The 24,863-nt window shown below is 39.3% G+C and overlaps 1 protein-coding gene and 1 pseudogene across 1 annotated transcript; both read right to left on the bottom strand.

Moving 5' to 3' along the window:
* Positions 1-3,138: 3,138 nt before the first annotated feature.
* LOC136069301 (cationic peroxidase 1-like) lies at positions 3,139-16,668 on the bottom strand (annotated as a pseudogene).
* Positions 16,669-22,557: 5,889 nt separating this feature from the next.
* On the bottom strand, positions 22,558-23,805 carry LOC111995776 (putative receptor-like protein kinase At3g47110). The gene has a single exon (XM_024027706.1). It carries the CDS (start codon positions 23,803-23,805, stop codon positions 22,558-22,560), a length of 1,248 nt encoding a protein of 415 aa, XP_023883474.1.
* Between the last annotated feature and the right edge of the window lie 1,058 nt (positions 23,806-24,863).

Here is a 24,863-nt window from a genome sequence, read left to right as displayed (position 1 = left end):
TGCTAGTTCGGTACCATCCAAATTTCCTTTTCGTATATCTTAAATGCATTGCAGGGGACCATCCTAGCTAAAAATGGTTGTTACAAAATGAGGATTTGTTTAGCTTCCTATAATATACATTCATAGTCTTTTCTAAGTAAAAATTTAATAGGGGACCATCCTACGTAAAAATGGTTGTTACCAATTGAGGATTTGTTTAGCTCCTTGTAATATACATTCTTTAGTCTTAAATTTTAATACTATATATATATATATATATATTAAATGTTGCGTTAACTTTGTAGGTTAATTTTGCATCACATATTCTATCTCTATATATATATATATATATTTTTAATTGTGCTAAGTGAGTTATTTCATGCCAAAAACAAGGAATCCATAAGTCATCAAAAACCAAATTAAATATCTAATTCTATAATTTATTCCATCCCTAATTTCCTAAATATGCTAATATTAAATAAAAATGGAGATGATTTTTTTTTTCTTTGTCCATGAGAAAAAGATATGTGTTTGTTATTAGACCCCTTAAATTACAAGTTGATTAACCTAGTTATTTAGCCAGGTGATTACTTAGATAAATTATTCAGATCTAGGTTAACACATTCAAATCATATCATGTAAATAATGCGGAAATATAAAGAACACACGATATGATAACCCAAGAAAACCAAACCAAGAAAAAACCTGGGGAGGATTTGACCTAGTTATCTTCAAGGTAAAACATATCCACTATGAAAAAATTGAAGTTTGTACAATAAGACTTAGACCACTAACATCCTATTGCTACCTCGAGTAGAAAACTTACTACCACGATCACGTGACAGCTCCGAGTCCACGGACTATTTCTTTCCTTGATCCACTGCAACCACAAGTTCTCTTACTTGTGACTTTGAGACTCCACTCAAAGGTTTTAGATCTTCTTTAAGTTCTTTATGCAGCAACTGAAGTGATCTCCAAGTCTTGACATGAATCTTGATCTTGATAACCCTAAGTGTGTATGAAGGTAAACACCTCTAGATCTCACAAGGGATTCAACATATAGCATATCAAAAAGCCTTTAAAACTTAGCTAGGGTTTTTCCTTTTATACTTGAAGTAAAACATAAAATCCTACACATCATATGGGCTTGGGTTGAATTGGAAATTCTGTTGAAAAATAAATCTACACGAGATTCGATCAATCGAGTCTAATTTTCGATTGATCAAACCTTGCAGATTTAGTTCAATAAATTCTACAATCGCTCGATTCTAATTTTACAAATAAACACACTTTGAGCAGCCTAAACCTATACTTTATGTTTTGATAATGGTTTGCCAACACATTACAAATTGTAGTTCTAACACATTTGGATCCTAAAGTCTTAGAACCTAACAAACTCCTCATTTGGCAATCCATGACAAAACACATCACAAAAATAAAATGCTCAAAGTTTTTTTTTTTTTTTTTTAAACAACCTATTCAAATTAAACAGCCCTTAATACAATCCAACCTAACTATTATCTATTAGTTGCCAGTGTAGACAACAACCATGACTGAATTAACCTGTAAATTCCTAAAACACTCAACAAACACATAAACGCATGTGTGGAAAATACAAGTAAAACAAAATAAATTTTTGATTTTACAAAACATAAAGTAAGACATATACCATAAATAACCTCATAATATAAATCAATAACCAATGTATCATATGTGAAACAAGAAACAATAAAAGAAACCAAAAAAAAAACATAGTTTCTCCCCCTAACATATACAACCCATAAAAGATAGATACATCATAAAGCAAAAAAGAATACATGATGAGCCAAAAAAAAAAAAAAAAACCATCAAAGAAGCTCCTAGGTACAATCTATGTACACCAAAACAAAACTCCCCCTATCTCCATGTATATGTACTCCCCCTTTTGTGACGAATTGCCAAAGGGCAATCATGACTCATCATCAAAAGGTGGAGCCTATGGAGTAGAACCTCTATCACTTGCCAAATCTACTCATAAAGCCTGAAGCTCACTAAGCACATCCAAGGGAAGCTATCCATGCACCACCTGAACGATCATCACGATATCTAGCATACTCCATAAAGAAGCATCGCTCGATGAAGAAGGTGGAGGATCCACAGCAGCAGTTGGGTCTACAAACTCCTCAGCAGTGGGGTCACCAGAAGGAGGCCAAGGTGCAGCACCTATAGAAGACTCAACTCTAGGGCGTTTAGATCTAGCTTTCAACTAAGCTACTCTTTGCCTAAGAAAGGTGACACCTATAGGAGCTATAATATGTACAAGCTCAGATATAGGAAAATCCTCTAAGCTTATGGGATGTGACATGAGGATCAATATACCAACTAATGGTAGTACCGATGATGAAAGACATGATGTCATCAGAGGAGGGTCTCAGTGTATGGGTACACAGGTTGTTGTACCAAAGGTACACCAAGAGCAGAGAATAAAAAAAAAATAAAAAAAAAAAACCACTATGAGGCAGTCTGCACTCTGCAGTAGTAATGACAATCAACGACAAATTGGGCCTTTGAAGCTTTACTAGAGGATAGGAGAGTCACAGTTGATAGAGTCTCTCGGCCTCTCCCAAGATAAACCCATTAAATTTTGTCTATGTATTTTTTGGAGTTTCTAGTTGCCCATAAACCGAATATATTTCCAATGGCTTCCTCACTGCTCCTAATAAAGTAGGGAAAAAAGGGGTCTAAAATGTATGTTGCCAACTTGCCATAGTAGTCACTTGGTCATTTGGTTTTTTATTTGGAATTGTAGTTACCCCTTAAACACTTATCTGAGGAAATTGGATAAATTTGTCAAAATATTGGAGTGTTTTGGACGTAATGCATCTTAAATTTACATACATCAGTTGAATTAATGGACTTATCCATTGGATTGTTGTTAAGGTTAAACTTTGTGTGCTCTCTCTTAAATGAGTTTCTTTGTAGTCTCAATTGTTGTTTATTTTAAATATTATCTTTCTACTTATTATTTGTTGAATTCTCTTACTTTTATTATATTTTTTGTTGTAATATATATATATATATATATCACTTTCGTATTTTCAATATAACAAGACTAGGGACGCATTTTAAGTTGAACAAATGTCTATATATTTGATATAACCATAATGGATATTAAAAAAATTTCACAATTTTTATTATACATCAACTATAACATGCCACATCAATGACTATGAAAAATTTTGTTTACTAGCAATGGCGACAACAATGAAATGAATCCTCAAAAAGGCACACTCCATTGACTTATCTTGGTTGGTTTTTCTACAATTTTTCCTAATTTGGCTGCTTGTGCTTGTGAGTGGGCTAAGGTTCCCCATCTTCACCATTGCGTTTGCAAAGTCTATTAGAAAGCTTGCAGAGTTTGAGCTTGATGATGTTGAAAAATCACTAGTAAGCCACACGTTCTTCACGTACTCCTGACCAGAACCTGCACAACACAAAAGTTGAAGACCTTAAGAGGAGTACCAGTGTGGTACCAGCCAAATACCCTTCAACGATCAAGTTAGAGAAATCTCTTGTTCACAACTTTAGAGTGCCAAAATTTGGGTGAATTATGTGTACCATGGTTTATGAGGGTATTAGGGCTTTTATAGAAGTAGAGGGTTGACATCTCTTCCTTGGACTAGAAGTCTTTTCCTTATAGGAATATTCATGGGTGTATATGGCGGAATCTTTTCCTTGTAGGAGACTAACACTAAGCGTGGGATACAAGACATTTCCTTATATACTCATGCGTGGTGGCCAAGTCAAGATTATATTGGAGTCGTCAGCTTTAGGGTCGTCAGCTTTCCACCCTCCTTATATTGACCTCGTCAGCTTAAAGCTGTAGACTTTATATTACAAGTAAGGCCGACGGTTTCGATTTGGAATGCCTTGTATACTATGATTTTATCCTTATCAACTGCCCCCTACTCCATATCCTTGTCAGCTTAAACTGACGGGTTATGGAGTTATATTTTCATTGCTAATTTTTCTTTTGGCCAGGAGAGAGAGAAAATCATTTATGGGCGATTCCTCGAGCAGCCATTATTAAATGCTCGGCCACGTTGCGCATTCTAGTTGGCTCAGCTTGTGGACGAGGGCGTCGCTTCATCTTTCGTGCATTTTCCCGTTTATATATAACCAGCCTCTTCTCCTCATTTCTCCTATTTCATCTGTGCTGATTTCTTAAGAGAAGACTCATAGCCTTTGTTTCGTAAACTCATCTTCATCGTCGCTTGTGTTGCTGTTGTCGCTTTCGAAATCGTCACTCACTCAAGAGACTTGTAAGTTCTCTCTTTTCATATGTAATTTATTCCGATTGATTTAACTCCATAGTGAGGCCGGCATCTTAGGTTCTTAGAATGAATCCGTCACTTGTAGGTAGTCAGATGTCAAGTGATGCGTTAAGTGATCAGTCGTCAGTCCGCGATGGAGTAGGCTACGACGAGGTATTCGGTTAGGTCATGAGTCTAGGAGCTTTTCCTAGTCGTCAGAGAGGGAGACGTCAGCCCAATCTCCTGACGAGAAAGTAGGAGATTATGGAGAGAAAGGTCAGGAGGAAATAGTAAGTGAGAAGGGTGAAGTTGAGGAAGGAGAGAAGGAAATAGTAAGCGAGGAGGGTGAAGTTAAGGAAGTAGAGGAGAAGGATAGTGACGGAGATGAAGGTGACAAGGAGTCTTATAAGGGAACTTCAAGAAGTCTTGGAGGTAATTGTCCCTTCATTCTTCCCGAGGAATATGCCGTCAATAAATTTATACCAAAGATGAGTGATAGGGTTTTCAAGGAGTTGCGCACTCGTTATCAAATCCCAGACCATATCCCCATCTGTCTCCCTAGGAAAAACGAAAAGTGTTATACAGGGAGGACTGCAGACGTTGGCATGTACGATGTTATGTTCACTACGGGGCTTAGACTACCCCTGACGGTTTTACACCATCAGCTGGCTAATTTTCTGGGGTTGTCTGTTAGATAGATCGCTTCAAATGCTTGGAGTATCTTTATAGGTGCTGAGATCTTATGGGGTCTTCTGAGCAGAGGAAATCGTCAGCTTTCTTTGGACGAGTTCTTTTATTGCTACAGACCTCAACACATTGTTTCTTCTAAGGGAACATACCATTTTGCTATCAGGGAAAGGGATTTGAGATTAGTGTCTGAGATGCAGACTCTAACAGAGACTGGAAGAGTAGGTACTTTTTTGTTGAAGGGACGAACTGGGTATGTCATCAGGAAGAATGAGAGATAATGCCTCGTGGTTATTTTGACAATACTTGGCCTCGTTAGCATTTAATCATTATTTTTTATTTTTTGAAGTGCTTTAATGTCGTCATCCTATTCTTCTTTTTAGCCAACATTTGCCCCCTCAAAACTGAAGAGCAAAAGGACTTCATCCGCCGGGTTTTAGGTATCCCCTTAGAGCAATGAAAGTGTTGGGACTTGATCACTCTTGACACTCTTCATTCATACTGCGGGGGCCCGGAACCGATGCTTGAAGCTCGCAAGTTAGAAGAATTTTCTCGTCAGCATAAGTAGTCTTTTCTATCATTTCGTCACTTTCACTCTTACCGTCAAATTTTCTAATGCATATTTGTTATCTTCGCAAAGATGGAGGCAGCTGAGCAAAGGATAAGGGCTGCTGCTGCCCATCAAAAGGAAGAAAAGAAGGCTAAGGGGGAGTTGGCATCTTCATCAGCCCCCAAGGCCGTTACTAAGGGTTCAGTCAAGATGAAACATGACGGGAAGGACAATCCTCCTCTTAAGAAGGTGGTCGTCACTCTTGAAGATGTGCCCCTGAAGAAGTCATGCCCAAGTCAGGTTGCGGTGCAGGGAAGAGGATGATGACTTCTTCTGGTCCCGTTACAAAGGGACCCCGTTGCCTACTTACCCACAAAGACTATGCTGTTGATGAAGCAGATTCTTTTATAAAACCGACAGACATTGATCCCTATGCTCAATTAGGGATGGAGGACTTAAGGGTGTCAGCTCTCTTTGATCTAGCACAGGTGAGCTTCCTTCCTTAGTTGACTTTCATCTTATCTTTTTCTTGTTTACTAACTGACAATTTTATCATTTTCAAGCTTTGGTACGTGTAAAGGCACTTTACGACCGGTGTGTGGCCAAGGAGGATGTCGTCACTTGGGTTAGGAAGCACAACACTAACTTGATGGACCAATAGGGGCAGTATAAGGAGGCCATCCGTCTTCTGAATGTCGACCTAAAGGAGACGAGGGATAAGTTGGAAGATGCAGGCCATTAAAAGGAGAAGTTAGAAAAAGAGTTGTCAACCCTTCATGAGCAGGTGGAGAAGGCTGGGGCTGACGCTATCCAGAAATTCAAGGAGTCGGATTCATTCATCGATTCCTGTGCTGGATATTATAGTACTGGGTTTGATGATTGCCTCCATAAGTTGCGTCAGCTTTCCCTATGTTGGATCTATCTGGGATTACCATGGATGATCCCACACCGTCGACACCTGCTGATGATACCGTCGTTATTGAAGGTGACAACTTTGAAGGTGCCCTTCCTCCCGAAGACGCCCTTCCTCTCAAAGATGTTGGCGTCGTTTTAGCTCAACCTGCTGCGAATCCTCCCGTCACCACTTCCAACCCATCTATTGAGCATCTAGACGTGGAAAACCCTCCTATTCAAGAAAGTAACAGGACTTTGAGTGATGCTCCTGTTGTCTAGCCACAGCTTTATTTTTTGCAACTGTTATATTTTTTTTTTAAATTTGCAAACAATATTTTTAAGTGCCCCTTTGTTTTTGGGCTTTTATTTGTAAGTGATTTACTCTTATTTATGGTACTTGGCATCCGTCGTTTTTAACATGTATGCATTGCCATTTGTCAGTGTGCTTCTTTTCCTAGGGGCGTCTACTTTGTAGACTTAATGGTTATTTCTTGGTCGTTTGCTGAGCTCGTCAGCTTAGCCATGGATCAAGACTTAATAGTATTGATTCATCCATTTTTATGCATGATTATGGACTCGTTTCTTCAGTTATGGGTCCATCTACTATTTCGTAGACTTTATAATCATAATTTTGTTCTTTTGGAAAGAACTTGCCCATTTTTTTTAGGACTGATAAATCCGTCTACTTTATAATCTCATCAAATTTTATGGACATCTGACTTGTTGACTTAGGAGACCTGTCCATCGTTGGATAATGGTATTTTCATGAAGCCGTCAGTTTTAATGACGACTTAAGCAAATGGTAATTTAGTGAAGCCGTTAGCTTCCATGACTATCTTTAGGTAAAGGGTAATCTAGTGAAGCCATCAGCTCCAGCAACCATTTTTAAGTAAACGGTATTTTAGTGAAGCCGTCGGCTCCAGTGACCATTTTTAAGTAAACGGTAATTTAGTGAAGCCATCAGCTCCAATGTCCTCGTCCATTTTATTAACTAATGAACTTGTCTACTTTATGGACTTTTAGTTTGTCCCTTCAAGGGATTTTAACATCACTTCATCCTCTTGGGGTGGAGTTGCCTACATCATGGGCTTTGAATAGTAAAGTCGTCTACTTTATGGACTTAATAATAATTTCTTATCTTCTTGAGATGGAGTCGTCCATTTTTTTGGACTGCGTATTAGGGCCGTCTACTTTATCGATCCGTCTGCATTATGGACTTATGCGTTTTATGGGTTTAATACTTTCACCTTTTTAGGGTGAAGTTATCCATTTTTTGGACTTAATAATAGAGTCGTCTACTTTGTAGACGATAATATGAGTAGACGTTAGCATTTCATGAAGTTGTCTTCTTCGTGGACATTTATTAGCTTGTCCATTTTATAGACATGATGAGCTTTCACCCTTCAGGGATGGAGTCATCCACTTTATGGACTTGAATTTTCTGTAGATAAACACCTTAGCCATATTTGAATAAACTCCTCTTATTATGATAAACCATGCATTTGTAGAAAAAGTAGTTCTTTAAAAGAAGAAGACTTGCACTTTGGGCTTAAAAAAGAGTTATTGTAGCGAAGACTAAAGAAACTAGAAAAACTGAGGAATGCAGCTAAAATTAACTAAGGTAAACTAGAAATAAAAGGGTGCCACTCTTTATGCCATCCTCTCTACTGGTAGTACTTCCGTAGGTGCTCGGTGTTCCGTGGATGGTGCAGCTTTTGTCCGTCCATTGTCTCTAGGTGGTAAATGTCTTTCCCTTATGATGATGTGATTCGATAAGGTCCTTCCCAGTTGGGGCTGAGCTTCCCTTTGGTAGGATCTCTAGCAACGCCCATGACCTTTCTTAAAACAAGATCTCCAACCTGAAAGTCTCTGTGTCGAACCCGAAAGTTGTAGTGTTTAGCCACGCTGTCTTGGTACTATGTGAGCCTTTGTTCTATGGTCACCCTAACCTTGTCAACTAGATCTAGATCAAGCTGTAGACATATAGCTTCATCATTTCTATTTTCATCATGATTGTCTACCCTGTAGCTTTTGAGTCCGACCTCGGCTGGAATGATTGCTTCACTCCCATATGTTAGCCAAAATGGTGTCTCTCCTGTAGGAGTCCGTGCTGTTGTCCTGTATGCCCATAGTATGCTCGGCAGCTCTTCAGGCCATATGCCCTTTGCCCCTTCGAGCTGAGTCTTGATAATTTTGAGCAAGGATTAGTTCGTGACTTCGACTTGCCCGTTAGCTTGAGGGTGGGCGGGAGAGGAGTAGTGATTTTTGATTCCTATTTGTGAGCAAAAGTCCCGGAAAGAGTCGTTGTCGAATTGTTTCCTGTTATCTAAGACTAAGACTCTAGGGATCCCAGACCTGCATATGATGAACCTCCAAATGAAGCTTCACACGTTCCTTTCTATAATGGTGGCTAAGGCTTCAGCTTCCACCCATTTTGTGAAGTAGTCTATGCCCACTATCAGGAACTTCAGCTGTCAAACCATTATTGGAAACAGCCCCATGATGTCTAACCCCTACTAGGCAAATGGCCTTAGGGCCGTCATTGGGATCAATTCTTCAGAAGGTTGTCTGATGATATTACTGAACTTGTGACACTTATCACAGGCTTTGACATATGCCTTAGCATCCTTCTGCATGGTGGGCCAGTAGTACCCTGCTCGGACGAGTTTGTGCACCAACGACCACAACCCTGAATGGTTTTCACAAATCCCCTCGTGTACTTCCCTCATGACGTAGTCTGCTTCTTTAGGACCTAAACACCTTAGGCATGGGCAGGAGAAGCCTCTTTTGTACAAGATGTCTCTTATTAAGATGAATCTTGCTACTTGGACCTTCAGCTTTCTTGCAACCTCCTTTCCGTTTGGTAAGATGCCATTTTTTAAGTAAGAGACTAACGGCGTGATCCAATTGCTTTTGGAACCTATCTCCTACACATTGACGGAATATATTAGTAGAGAAAGCTGTACAAAAGAGAGTACATTATTAAGGGTAGTCATAGGTTTGGTTGAAGCAACTTTGGCCAGGAGGTCAGCTTGCTCATTTGCTCCCCTGGGGATCTGTATAATTTTGGCCTTCAGCTCGTCTACCCTCTTCCTTACGTGGTCCAGATATCTTTTCATTCTTTCGCCTTTACACTCGTAATCCCCGTTTATCTGGTTGGTGACAACCTGAGAGTCGCGGTAAATGACCACACTTGTGGCTCCTATAGCTTTGGTGAGATCCAGTCCTGCCATTAAAATTTCGTATTCTGCTTCATTGTTGGTGGTAGGGAAATTAAGGAAGACCATACATTCGACCTAGTCTCCTTCGAGAGAGAGAAGAACGACACCTACACCCCTGGCTTGCCTGTTTGACAACCCGTCCATATGTATTGTCCATCGCGGACATTCGTTTGCCCCCTTGTCTTCCCCGTTGGTGAATTCTACTATGAAGTCAGCGACGACCTGCCTTTTGATGGCGGTGTGCGGGCGGTACTGAATGTCAAACTCACTCGACTCTATTGCCTATAGCGCTAATCGACCAGCAGCTTCGGGGTTGCTCATCGCCCTCTGCAAGGGCTTATCAATCAAGACGATCATCATGTGGGCCTGGAAGTATGGCTTGAGTTTACAGGTTGCTGTAACTAAAGCGAAGGCGAGTTTCTCCATGGGTGAATATCTTTCCTCTGCACCACGAAAGGGCCGGCTGGCATAGTACACGGGATTTTGAACCTTGTCTTATTTTCTAATCAAGGCCGCACTGATGGCTGTCGAGGAGACAGCCAGATAAAGAAAAAGCTCTTCCCTTGATTATAAAGGGCTTAGCAGCGAATGAGAAGAGAGGTAAGCCTTCAGCTCCTTGAATGCTTGTTGACACTCAATAGTCCACTCAAAATATTTCTTCAGCCTGCGAAAAAAGGGTAGACATTTATCTGTCACCCTTGATACGAACCTGTTTAGGGCGGCTACTTTATCGTTTAAACTTTGCACTTCTTTTACATTCTTTGACCAGGGGGGGAAGGGGGCATCTCTACTATGGCCCTAATTTTGTTTGGGTTGGCCTCGATACCTCTTTGGGATACCATATAGCCTAGGAACTTTCCCACTGTCACTCCGAATGCACACTTACTCGGATTGAGCTTTATGTTGTAGGAGTAAAGGGTGCCAAATGTTTCTTCGAGATCCTTTAGATGGTCCTTCTCCCTTCAACTTTTTACCAACATATTGTCAACATAGACTTAAATATTCCTTCCAATTTGGTTTGTAAACATCTTGTTCATGAGTCTTTGATATGTTGCACCTGCGTTCTTAAAGCCGAATGACATCACTTTGTAACAAAAAAGCCCTTGGCTGGTAACAAATGAAGTCTTCTCTTGGTCTGCTTCATCCATCCAGATCTAATTAGACCTTGAGAAGGCGTCCATGAAGCTCAGTAGCTGGTACTGGGTTGTAGAGTCTACCAGTACATCGACTCGAGGGAGAGGGTAGCTATCCTTGGGGCATGCTTTGTTTAGATCCGTAAAGTCTACACACATCCTCCATTTCCTGTTGGCTTTCTTGACCATTACCACATTTGCTAACCAATCAGGGTATTATACTTTCCTAATGAAGCTAGCCTTCTATAACTTGCCGACTTCTTCTGCTATTGCTCAGTCTCGTTCTTAGGCGAAGACTCACTTCTTCTGTCAGACGGATGGAAAAGATGGCAACACATTCAGCTTGTGTACCATGATTAAAGGGTCAATTCTTGGCATATCCTCATGACTCCAGGCAAACATGTCTTGATTTTCCTTAAGGAAAGCTACAAGTGCTGAACGAATCGTCGGGCTGGCAAGAATGTTGATCCTTGTGGTCCTATCCAGCCTGAAGTTATCAAGGGGTATCTCCTCAAGCCTCTTTACAGGTTATGCCCATGTCTGTTGTCCTTTTATGCTCATGATTTGTAAATGGTCATCCATTTCCAACATCACAATATAGTATTTGTACGTAGCTATTTGGTCCCCTCGTAAATCCCCTACTCCGTGTTCAGTGGAGAATTTGATCATCAGGTGATAGGTCAAAGTTACTGCCTTCCAGGAGTTAAGGGTAGGTCGCCCTATAATGGCGTTATAGGCAGAGAAGCAATTGACCACAAGGAATGTAACATCCCTAGTGATTTGTTGAGGATAATCTCCAATGGTGACGGGTAACGTGACCGTGCCTAGGGGGTACACTTTGGTCCCTCTGAACTTGACGAGTGGGGCATTGGTTGGAACTAGTCGCTCTCTGCTGATCCACATTTGTTGGAATGTTGGGTAGTAGAGAATATCCGCAGAGCTTCCGTTATCGACCAAAACCTGGTACGTGTTATAGTCTCCTACCTGGATGCTAACAACGAGTGCATCATCATGCAGATGGTGAAGACGTCAGGAATCTTCTTTCGAGAAACCAATAATGGGGTTGTCAACCCGCGGCATCTTCGGGATGACACTTGTGAGCTGGACGTTCTAGACCATTCTAAGATAAGTCTTTTGAGCCTTTTTTTGATAAGCCATTGGCAGTTGCGCCCCCTACAATCATCCTTATGTCTCCCAAGGGTTGTCTTGACGCTCGTTGTCTCGTCGGGGAGCTTGCTCTTAAGGAGGCGGATCTGGTCTCTCCTTGTTGACGAACTTCTATAACTTCCCTTGCCTAATAAGGGCTTCAATCTGCTGTTTCAAGTCATAGCAGTCAACTGTGTCATGATCATGGTCGCGGTGGAAACGACAGTATTTGTCTCTAGACTGCTTGTTAGGATCTCCCTTCAGCTTTCTAGGGAAAGTCAAGGCTCCCTTGTCTTTGATTTGCATTAGGACTTGGTCGATTAGGGTGGTCAGTGGAGCGAAGCTTGTGAATATCCCCGCAGGGGGCTTAGAGCGCCGATCATCCCTTCATTCTCCGATTCTTGCCATCTTCCGTCCTTTTTCTTGTCGGGTATCTTCCTACCTTTCTTTCTTCTTGGGCTTTCCTTCACGAGCCAATAGTGTGTCTTCGACATTCATGTACTTGGTGACCCTATAAAGCACGTTTGACATAGTCTTTGGGTCGTTCTTATATAGTGAAAATAGGAACTTACCCTTCCGCAGCCCATTCATAGCTTCCTTATTAAAGCGGGCTATGTAAGATCTTAGCGTCTCGTTTTCTCGTTGCCTGATACTCATCAAGCATGCAGTAGACTTTTTATACTTATGCCCCCCAATAAAGTGCGAAGTGAATTGGGCGCTCAGCTCTTTGAAAGTGCTGATGGAGTTGGGCATCAGCCGGCTGAACCAAATTCTCGCGGGACTCTTCAACATTGTAAGGAAGGCCCTACACATGATCTCGTTTGCTACTCCTTAAAGATGCATTAAGGTCTTGAATGTCTCTAGGTGATCAAGAGGGTCCTTGGCTCTGTCGTAGCTCTCTATCTATGACATGTGAAACTTCTGCGGTAGGGGGAAGGAGTTGATAGAGGCGATGAACGGCAAATTGGTTTAGTGGACCAAATCGTCGAGGTCGCTAGACACCCGTCCTTTGAGGGTGTTCATCATAAGGTCCTTCCTTTCCTTCATCAATTGCATCTCTGCAACCATGTAAGGAGGGCCGTATCAAAGCCGAAAGGACGACTGGTTTCTTGTCGTTCTTGTCGGCTCGGGGCATTATTGCCTTCAGGTCCCTCTTGGTTCCTTCTTTTAGTGCTGGTCCTTTCTTGATCTTCTCTTCGGTTATTTGGTGCTGCATTTTTCTGGCGTAGCTATTCTTCCAGGTTGTGGTTTTGTTTGGTAAGGTGTTCCACGGTAGCGACGAGGGTTTGAACTTGTCTTTTGAGGGCAGTCATGGGTGGCTTCTCTTCTTGAATGTCATTAGTGGTTGCCGTCGAGCAAGTAAGTACCATGCAACTCTTTTGTCCATGAAGTGATAATATGGCTTACAAATGACAAGAAATTCCCCACAAATGTTGCTAACTGATGATGCCAAAAAATCACCAATAAGCCACACGGTCCTTACGTGCTCCTGACAAGAACCTACACAACACAAAAGCTGAAGACCTTAAGAGGAGCACTGATGTAGTACCGGGCAAATACCCTCCGATGGTCAAGTTAGAGAAATCTCTTATTCACAACTCTAGAGTACCAGAGCTGGGGTGAATTATGCATACCTTAGTTTGTTAGGGTATTGGGGTTTTTATAGTAGTAGAGGGTTGACATCTCTTCCTTGGGCTAGAAGTCCTTTCCTTATATGAATCCTCATGGGTGTATACTGCGGAATCCTTTTCTTGTAGGAGACTAACACTAAGTGTGGGATACAAGACATTTCCTTATATACTCATGCGTGGTGGCCAAGTCAAGATTATTGGAGTCGTCAACTTTAGCGTCGTTAACTTTCACCCTTCTTATATTGTCCTCGTCAACTTAAAACTGTAGACTTCATATTACAAGTAAGGCCGACGGTTTCGATTTGGAATGCCTTGTATACTATGATTTTATCCTTATCAGAGCTGTAAGCGTTAACTTGGGAATATACGGAACCCCCATTAAAGAGTTGTTGGTTTGAGTGTAAGAGACCCTTATTGCTTATCAAATTCTTGAAGTAAGCACTGTCAAAAGATGTTGGACTAGTCAAGTCTAGAGGGGCAAGATTGCTGTCACCACCAGTGCTTGGACAGTTCGATTTCAATGAAGTTGCAAATGAAGAATCTATGTTTCATTGTAAATCCTGGTTCGGAAAACTGTGCACCTTGCTTGGCCTATTGTGTGAGATCTAGAACAAATTATAAAAATAAGGTTTGGTCAATTTATGAGGAGCCCTTCAGGCCTGGGCCTAGTGAGTAGAGTGTCATTATGGTTATATCCAGGTGAAAGACGCTAACTCAGGTCACCCTTCTCTACTAATTTTTCGATTTAAAAAAAAAAATAAAAAATAAAAAATAAAAGGAGCCCTTTCTAAAGGCATAAAAGATTTAAGGATTTAAAAAATTAAACCAACCTGATAGAGCCACCATTTCATTGGCAGTGAAACCTTTGTTTGAGAAGGCACTGAGAATGCCGCTAAGATTCAATGTTGGAGCAGGAATGTTGGAATTAGCAGCACTTAAACTTGCGGTGGTTGAGTCTCTTCTACCCAATTGAACCGTCCAATTAGTCTCACCCAACTGAATCGAACAAATATTATGGTGAAAATCACAGCAAAACAACAAGACGTTGATTTCCCTATAATATTATGGTTCAAATTAAAATTCATAAATAATGTGAAGTTGTGATTTTTTTCTTACTGCAACAACGAAATCTCTCGCAACAACTAAAATGTCAGCACAAGACACAACACCAGGGCAAATATTTTCCAATTGAGATTTGATAGTGTCTACTACGTCAAATCCTCATAGTAAATTATTGTTGGGACCAGCTGTTTTCTTTTTGGTGAAAGTTGAAGTGTCGTCTAAGAGGACAGATGCACCACTCCCTTGTTACATAATGTTCAAATTCGTTGTTTATTTATTTATGTTGCGTTAAAAGAATCTTATTGTGTGTCTCATTCTCATCACAAAGGAAAATATTAAAGTTATTATCAATATTTATTATAAAAGCTTTACAATATATACAATTTAAAAATGAAAATGATTGGTGTTATTTTAAATCATACAAAATATATATATATATTGTATTTAAAAGTTAAGACAATAGTTTATAAGCTTTATGTAATAAAGTTTATATCAACTACAGTCTACAATATCAATCCTATGTAGAAATGCACCCATGTATATATGGTTACATGCCTCAACATACGAAGGATTAAATGACTTTATATGCCTTATAATACAATATTATTATGTCAATATATAGAATGTGAAATATAAAACTTAGCAAGCAGCCTGGCCAAAAGTGACGAACTTGAACCCGGGACTGCTACAATCTCTTTTATTAAGAGGCTGGCTAGCCAATATTAGCCATCAGTGTCTTGACGTACGATTAGATTATTATGCAAATAGAAGCCATTGCAAATTTTGCAGGAATCTTTAGCGACATTTGGTCCCATGGCTTTTATTCCATAGTTGTCACTATCAAATAATATATCTATATAATTTTTTTCACCACTAAGTTATATGATTTGTTGTGATTAGTAGATAAAAATAGTATTATTGATAGACCTATATGAAGTGACGTTTCTTCAATTACAACTTATCATCTTAATATATTATGGAAAAAAAAAAATTGTTTTTAACATTATTACGTGAAACACAATGCAATTAAGAGCAATCATCCTTCCTCATAGCATCAACAACTCTAGGCAAGAAGGAGCAAGGGAAAACAGGACCAAAAACAAAGTAATAAGAGAAAATCTAGATATGAGGTACTGTGAAAAAAAACACACACACACACACACGAATACGTATAAAACCTTGAGAAGTCAAACATATAACTTACAGATGTCGGTGAGTTCTAAAAACAAAGAATTTATGAGAGAGAGAGAGAGAGAGAGAGAGAGAGAGAGAGAGAGAGAGAGACTTGCATTAACAAAACAGTCATGAAAGTGAAGACGGAGCAAGGATGCTCCCATGCGTGGCTCACTTGACACTGCAGAGTCCACAACTGATTTAATGGTGGAAAGGGCATTAGGGCATGCCCACAAGAAGTGAAACTAACAGGAAGAATGTAAGGTTGAATTTAATCAAACATCTAATTGGCTTTATTCCGTGACCAATTTGCTTGTAATTTAGCACTTAGTAACCCTGTATTTAGGTGGGAAAATTGTAAGGGTAGTGTGTGAGAAGATGTGAAGAAAAGCTCAAGAGTGTGCAAGAAAAACAGAGTCTCGCGACTATGACTCGCGGGTGGTTCGCGACTGGCAAGCCGCGAAATGCAGTCACGTGAGAGGCACACTGGGAAGCTGAAGGGTCGCGCCAGCTGTCACGCTACAGGACAAAAGTTCCAGTCTGGCCAGGCCGTTACGTCGCGACTTGGCCAAGCCGCGAGTTCAAGTCGCCAACTTGCCCTGTTTGGCAAAAACTGACGTTTTGCATTCCCTTCTCACCCTACTATATATACACCCTTATACCCATCATATTGAGAGAGCTTCCAGAGAGAATTTTATGAGAGAAAACCCTAGAGAAAAACAAGATTGCCTCATCCCCAATCTTCATCTAAAGAGACTCTACAAATTCCTCTACTCTCTTCCTCTCCATTGTCATACCCTTGAGAGGTCATTTACCAAACCCTTATCTCACCACACCTACGTCTGTGAGAAGGTCCATTTGGTGCTTTGGGAAGCAGTCTGGAAAGGGACCAATATACATTGGCTGATGCAATGGTCAAGTAGCGGAATCCGTCAAGTTAAAGAAGAAATAGGTTCGGCATAACCTCGTTGGAGCAAGAAGCTTGGAGGGCTTAGGTACTTAGGTAGATTAGGCTTGGAGGGTCTTGTGCTGTTCATGTATCCCAACTATATTCTTTAGTGGATTTTATCACCGCTTGGAGGGCGGCGGAGAGGTTTTACTCCGAGGATTTCGGTTTCCTCTTCGATAACACATCGTGTGTTGTCCATGTGTTTGCATCTCTCTTTCCTTTATCTTTGCCTTATATTTACAGCTATGGATGTGTTTATATTTGGCTTAGATTGTTTTATCAATTCTGTTATAAGCTTGTTATCATATTCCGCACATTAATTGTTTGATATAAAGCTTGAATTGATATTTTGTATCTGGGGGTCTAAACGTTCAAGGGTGTTTCATACCCATATTGAACTTTCAATTGGTATCAGAGCGGGTACACTTGTTGTGGTTTTAATACCTAAGTGTGATCCTTTACCCCTTGTTGAGATGGATAGGTCTCAATCTCTCACTGCTCCACCATTTTTTGATGGTAATAACTATGCTTTTTGGAAAGTCCAAATGAGGGCGTTTTTGTGTTCTATGGATGAGGCTGTGTGGGATGCAGTTGATATAGGTTGGACAAAGCCTGTGGATGCCAAATCCACTTAGGACAAGGCAACTTTTGCGGCAGCTAATGCAAACAGTAAAGCATTGAATGCCATTTTCTGTTGTATCTCTCCAGAAGAATTTCACAGAATTTCACATATTACTATTGCTAAGGAAGCATGGGAGATTCTGGAGACGACCTATGAAGGAACCAAGAAGGTGAAAGACACCAAACTTCAGATGCTGACCACCCGCTTTGAGCAACTAAAGATGGATGATGATGAGTCCTTTGACTCTTTTTATAGTAAGTTAAACGAGGTGGTCATCGGCAAATTTAATTTGGGGGAAAAGACGAAGGAGTCTAAAGTTGTAAGGAAGATTCTTCGGTCACTACTAGAAAGTTTTCGTGCCAAAGTTAGAGCCATTGAAGAGAGCAAAGATCTTGACGAAATCAAGGTTCAAGAGTTGGTTGGTTCTCTACAGACATATGAGTTGTCTCTTCCTTCAGCGAAGAAGAGCAAATCCCTTGCTCTTAAGACAATTGATGAGAGGATAGTGTCTCATGAATCTTTGGAAGAGGATACAGTAGATAAAGATGTGGCGTATCTTGTAAAGAACTTCCGAAAATTCCTAAAGCTCAAGAATAGTGGAAAATTTGGTGACAAAAGAAAATTCCAGAGTGCCGAAAAAGAGAAGAAAGACTTCCGAAGAAAAGATGGTAAAGATTCCCAATCCTCACAAGAAATTACATGTTTTGAATGTAATGGGCATGGGCATTTTAAAAAGGAATGTCCAAACTACTTGAAGTCGAAGGGAAAGGTCTATGCCACTACTTTAAGTGATTCGGACTCATCAAATTCTGATTCTGACGAGAGCTGTGATGGAGAAGGAAATTTCTCCGCATTCATGACCATTGCTCATGTGGAGTCCTCAGATGACTTGGATACACTTGTGGAAGAGCTTGGTGAACATTCTGATTTGGAGTCTATTGGAGTTGTTGAAGATGAAAAGGTACATTGAGTATTCAAGAGAATTACACTTTACTCCTTGAGAAATCAGGTGAGTATGCAAGGGTTGCAAAGCCGACTGTAAAGAAGATGAAAATGGCTGAAGAGGACTACAAAAGTCTACTGGCTAGATATAAAGAGGCTAAATGTGAGATTGAGACACTAAATGGAGAGTTATCGGAAGCTTACACCAAAGTAAGATTCCTTGAGTAAGAAATGGTGCAAGCGCAAGCCAAGATTGAAAGGGTCTCCTCCAGAAAGCTGGAAGATGTTATCTCGTCTCAAAAACATTTTTCAGATAAGTCCGAATTGGGGTATACCAGAGGAAGTAGCTCATCAGCCAAAGCTACCAAAGAAGTGAAATTTGTGAAGGCCATAGAGCCTACTGTAGAAGAAACCATCCCTGAGAATGTTAAGGCTGAGAAGAAGAATGTGAGTGAGCAACGGATGGTGAATAGGCCTCGAAATCAATCTATGGGCAGACACGAAACCAGAGCAAGATCTCTCTCAAGACCATAATGGGGTCCTAGAACTGAGTATGTGTGTCACTATTGTGGACTACGAGGGCATACTAGACCAAACTGTCAAAAGCTGAGAGCAGACAACAATGCAAGCGCACCTCGGTCATGAGGAAGAAGGAATGACAAGAGGTTTTGGGGTGGTGAGAAACCAAGAAGTCATAACAATGATTCAGGAATGACGGACGTGATGAAGATGATCGGTGCCTTCACCACTTGCTTGGAGAGCTTCAACAGGAGGTTTGAAAGTCCTAACTCTCGTACCTGATCCGTCAAGGATATCACCCCAAACACACGTGACGTGTGGGTGACAAAGGGTACTCATGCATAAGCATTATAACATGTCCATGCATCAATTCTTCCTATGCTTTGTGGATATGATTGGTTATTTGCGTTGTGTTTTTGAGTATTTGTTTAATTTGTGGTTTATTTGTGTTCAAAATGCTTTTTCATTTTTCTTGTTTTTGATCATTCTTCTACTGTTTTTGTGTCAAAAATCCAAAAACACATAAAAATTTGAAAATCCAAAAAGTTTGATCACTTTGTTGAGTTTTGTCTCAAAGCATATTTTGCCTTGTACTTTTGTACTAATGGCTTTGTGCATTTAACGAACTTAGCTTGTCTCTCTTGCACTCATATCATTGTGGAAGAAATTCTAAAATCTATGTGATTGTTGTAAATAGATCTTCAACCTTGTCGTGAATAATTAGTGAATGGTTTTGTTGATCTTGAGACATGCATAGACTCATGCCTATATATCTTCCCACTTTTTATTTTTATGTCTTTAAAAGAGCTCTCTAAATGTAAATCTCAAAATGAAAAGAGATATAGAGCTGCAAAAACCTGTCGCACATATTAGTATTTGACTAGGAAAAAGGGAAAGCGACCATAATAAAATGTATGATGCTCAAAAAGCCAAAGGCTAACTCATCAATTGAAATATCAAAAATTTCAGGCATCTATCTCTCAATGAGAGTTTCTTTGCTCAAAAATGGCAAATGATATGTTGAATATGGAGCCAAATGAAAAGCTTCAAAGAGTTGCTATCAAGTTCTTGTGGGAGGTCATATATGCATGCTTCTATAATTAAAATAGGTCACATTATCTAGTGCTAGTTGTGTATGCCTTGATTGAATTGATCATTGAAGCTTCACATTGGACTAAGGACTATCTCATTTTTGATATCCACACACAACACACAAGTTTATGTTCAATGAATGCCATATTCATTTGTGTGATTGTACTTGATTAAATGTGCTTTCACATGCTCAATCTTTGTTGGTTAAACACAAAAAGATTTTTGAGTGTTTTGTTTTGTTTTTGGAAAGTACTTTGTTTTTACAAAAATGCAAAATTGTTTTCAAAAATTGTGTTGCCCTGTTTTGGCGACTAAGTCACGAGTTGACACAGTCGCAAGCCCCAGTCGCGAGCTCAATCAGAGATTTTTCGCGACTTAATGGCAAGTCAGTATTCTAGTTGCGAAAAAGACTTAGAAATTTTTGAAAATTTTGAGTTTTGCTTTTTTCGCGGCTCATTTTGGCGGCTTGTTCGCGGGTGGAATGAACAATCGCGAGTGTTACTCAGAGATTTTTGCGGCTCAGCTCGCGACTCCTTCGCGGCTAAATCTTCCAGTCACGAAAAACACTTAGAAGATTTTTCTAGAATCTTACCTTCACAGTGTTTCGCGGCTTGCCTTGGTGACTTACTGGCGACTTGGTTAAGTCGCGAAAAACGCGTGTTTTGCGTTTTTTAAGACAGTTTTTAAAATTGTTTTTCAATTTTCCCTCGATTTTCAGCGACTGTTCATTGTCTTCTTCACTCTCTCTCTCAAAGCTTTCGATTCTCACAGAAAAATCCTTCATTTCTGCATCATTTCTGCATAAATCTTCAAGAAAAAGGTATGGGCTTTCTTGTTCTTCACTCCAATTTCATGTTTTATGTAAAATATCCTTGAATCTATGTGTTTTACTGTTTGGATTGCTATTTGGGTATTCTAATCATTTATGCTTAAAAATGTTGTTTTGATGGTTTGGGTTGTTCCCTCTTGGTAATGCCTAGTTTCTTAGGTTTGCTCCATTATGGGTTTTCATATTTTCACCTTCTCATTCATGGGTTTTCATGCTTGAAATTCGTTATTTGAATGGTTATACCCATTGGGTATACGGTTATTGCTTTCTCTGTGATGTTTCCCTAAATGAAATTTGAGTTTGCCATGTGTATGACCTTATGTTTATGTGTTTCAATCTGCTCTGTGTGTGTATTAACACATCTTGAGTGTGACCCTGCCTCTAGGGATTATCTTGCACATTCCATGTTTATTTGGTTAAGTTTCAATGACAGTTGCTTTCATCTGTCTGTATGAAAGTTTCATCTTTACAGACTGAACTTGGTTAATCTGTGATTACCATGTTATGTCTTTTTCTTTGTTATCAACTATTCTTAGTTTGTGTTTTTGCCTAACACTCTGTTCTTCCTTATAACTACATGGTTACTAATTTGAGTATACTTCCACATATTGTGTTGTGCCCTTGTTGTGGACTTTTCTGAGTGTTTACAGATGGCTTCCACATCCTCTAAGAAGAAGACTCCTGCTAAGAAGGCTGATAAAAGATTGAAAATGGACAGCAACCTGTTTAGATCAGTCAAGCATTTTGAGAGATACAGAGATTCCTTCGTAAAAGGAACAATTATCCAGGAGAGATTTGTGGATTTACATGACTTGAGGGATACATTCATTCCAAAATGCTTTGAAGGGAGAGGCTGGGAGAAACTTCTGGGTGACTTACCTTTAGTGTGTGAACCACTAATTAGAGAATTCTATGCCAATGTTGTGATAAAGGAGGAAGAGTTGAGTTGTTGGGTGAGGAAAAAGGAGTTTACCTTAGATGCTCATGACATTGATAAGGTTTTAGGACTGGAGGGGTTAGAAGATTATGAATTCACAAACTACAAGGACAGAATGGTCTCTCTAGAAACTGTCCAGAAAAAGATTGGTGAAGTTTTAGAAAAGAGATGTCTCAACACTGCTGACTTTCCTAAAGACATGAGGTGTTTAACAACAATAATGATGTACAATCTGTACCCTATAAGGAAGATGACTACATTGACGAATGTCAGAACCATCTTTCTTATGGATCTTAAGGAAAACACCTTTATTAACATCAGTTCCCACATCTTTGATACTATAATGGATGAAACTAAAACCACCTCGAGGCCCAAGCTGGTGTTTCCAAGTCTTCTCATGAGAATTTTCAAAGAAAAGGGTGTTGTAATCCCACAAGATATCAGTCCCATGCCTCCTCTATCAGCCATCAATAAATTTACTCTAGTACAAATACAAAGTCGTCTTCCAGGTGAAGAAGATGAGGGTGTCCATGAAGAAGGTGATCCTATGGAGACTGAAGCAGAAGGGGCAGGACCATATTTACTCCCTCTATCGGTACTTCACCCTCAAAATGATTATAAGAAAAATTCAGTAACTGCAAGATGTCAAAGCGCTATAAAAATCTTGTAATGTTGCCAAACAAATTGTTATTAGAAAGATCTAAATGTTGAAGTCCTCTTAATGACTCCAAAGATGAAGGAATGGCACCTTGGAATAAGTTTCCTCTCATGATTAGATCTTCTAGTTTTGCACAGCTCCCAAGACTTGTAGGAATTTTACCAGACAACATGTTTTCAGAAATATCTAAGTATTCTGGATTTATGAAATTTCCTACTTCCATTGGAAGTGCACCATTAAATTAGTTGGCAGACAAATCCAAGCTAAGTAGTGAGAATGAGAGACCAAGGACTTGCGGGAATATGGTACCACTGAGATTGTTATTAGCAAGACTCATAAAAATCACATTTCGACACTGACTTAGACTTAAAGGAATGGTTCCTTGAAGATTATTATTGAGTAAATACAACTCTAACAATGCCGTTAAATTTCCTAGAGATGATGGAATGTTCCCAGAGAAATTATTGTTATTTAAAGACAACTCTCGTAACTTTTGAAGCTTTCCGATTTCAAAGGGAATAGTACCTGATAATCTGTTTTCCCACATGGTGAGTGACTCCAAGCTAATCAAGTTTCCGATCCCAATAGGAATGTTTCCAAATATTTTATTATTATCTAGATACAAGTTGATAAGATTAGTGGAGAAGTTGCTAATGCATCCGGGCAACTTCCCCTCAAAGCTGTTGACATTTATACCCAACTTGATTAGATTGGTTGCATTTGTTAAAGAACAAAGAAAACTCAAGTCATTTGCTCCTCCACTTCCAAGATAATTGTAGGTAAGGAGTAAAATCCTCATTTTATTCAATTTCTCCAACGAAGGAACCTTCCCAAATAGTTTATTTTGGCCCAAAATAAGTGTATCTAGATTTGAGGCATTAGATATTGAAATAGGAATAGATCCAGTAAATTGGTTTGTGCCAACAACGAATACTTCGATATTCTGTAGGGTGATACCCATGTTTGGCGGAAGATGTCCTTGGATTTGGTTTTTTCCTACGTTAAATGTTATTAACGAAGAGAGATTGAAAAATGAGGGAGGAATTGTACCAGACAACCTATTTACAGCCACATCAAAAAACGTAAGCTTGGACAGTTGGCCAAAAGAAGTAGGGATAATCCCACCCAAGTTATTAAAACGTGTATTAAACACTTCTAGAGAGGATAAGTTCCCAAAAGAAGGTGAGATACTTCCTATCAGATTATTTCTATGAATATCAAAGGATTGGAGCTTTGACAATGTGCCAAACTTTGCTGGAATTTCTCCAACCAAATTATTATAACCAACATGCAGAAGAATGAGGCTAGAGCAATATGATAAATTGCTAGGAATTTTTCCATTGAATGTGTTATTTTCTAATCGCAAGACTTGCAATCTACGCAAACAACCAATTTCTGGAGGGATTTCATTATAAAAGCTATTGTTTTGGAGTGTTGAATTTCTCAAAAAGCTTAAATTACCAATGTGTGGTGATATAGAGCCTACCATTTTTTGAGATTGTAGGTCTAACACGGTGACCCTCTGATGTCGGCGACCACAAGGAACCCCTCGCCAATGGCAAAAGTGGAAGCTATCATTCCATGAGCTCATGACCCAAGAGAGTTATGAGTGATCTTCGCTTTGAACTCAAGCAATGCCAAGTGGTCTGTCTCATTATTCCCACCACCCTTTGAGGTGACTAACAAACCACACCACAAGAGAAGAACAAAAGCATGGATGCAAAAAGATGAGAATGATGGAACTGAACTCATAAGGTAAAGCGCCATGCACAGTCACCTAGAGCATGTTTGGTAGACTGTAATAGGCGCTATACTGAAATAGTTATTCTTATGTTTTAGTCATTCTTTAGTTTGGTTATGTTTTTATTACAAGAAATAATCATTCCTTATGAATAGCTATTCTTCAAAACGAGGAATAAGTATTCTTCTTTAAAAGGTTGTATTAGTTATTCCTTAGTAAGTGCAATAATTTCAAAATTTAATATATTCCCAAATAAACAAACTTTTCATATACATTTAACAATTATAAAAATAAAAAATCATAAAAAACAACACATATCTCTCTTAAATTTAAAAATAACAATTTTTAAATAGATATAATTATATGAGTAAGAAATTTTCTAAAATAAATATTAAGTTTCATTCTAATATTATAACTCACAACCAAACTAATGAATAGGTTTTGTTATTATATTACAACACATTTTATTCCTAGTAATAAAGATTACAATTCATGTCGTAATCTTCATTCAGTATACCAAATGCACCCCTAGGATGGTACAATATTTTTTTTTTTTTTTTAATATGGCTAAGGCCTAAGAGGTGCAACTGGGTGAAGTTTTGTCAAAACAGAGGGTTTGATTTCTCATGTAATTTTTTTTGCTAAACGATTTCCCTTGTAATTAGTTGCTCATGAAAGAGCACATTTATAAGAAGGTAGAGAAGAACAACTTTCTGAAAACTTTCAAGCATAGTTCTTAGAACCGGACCGGCCGGGAGGTCGGACCTTGAAAACCGTGAACCGTGATGAAAACCGGTTTTTTAAGC

This window comes from Quercus suber, unplaced genomic scaffold, assembly GCF_002906115.3.
Source record: "Quercus suber isolate HL8 unplaced genomic scaffold, Cork oak 2.0 scaffold_161, whole genome shotgun sequence".
In the NCBI taxonomy this organism is placed as follows: domain Eukaryota; kingdom Viridiplantae; phylum Streptophyta; class Magnoliopsida; order Fagales; family Fagaceae; genus Quercus; species Quercus suber.
This window is presented reverse-complemented; position numbering and strand designations above follow the sequence as displayed.

Excerpts from the sequence above, each read along its gene's own strand:
- LOC111995776 (XM_024027706.1), bottom strand. The coding sequence starts at position 23,805 with ATGGTAGGCTCTATATCACCACACATTGGTAATTTAAGCTTTTTGAGA.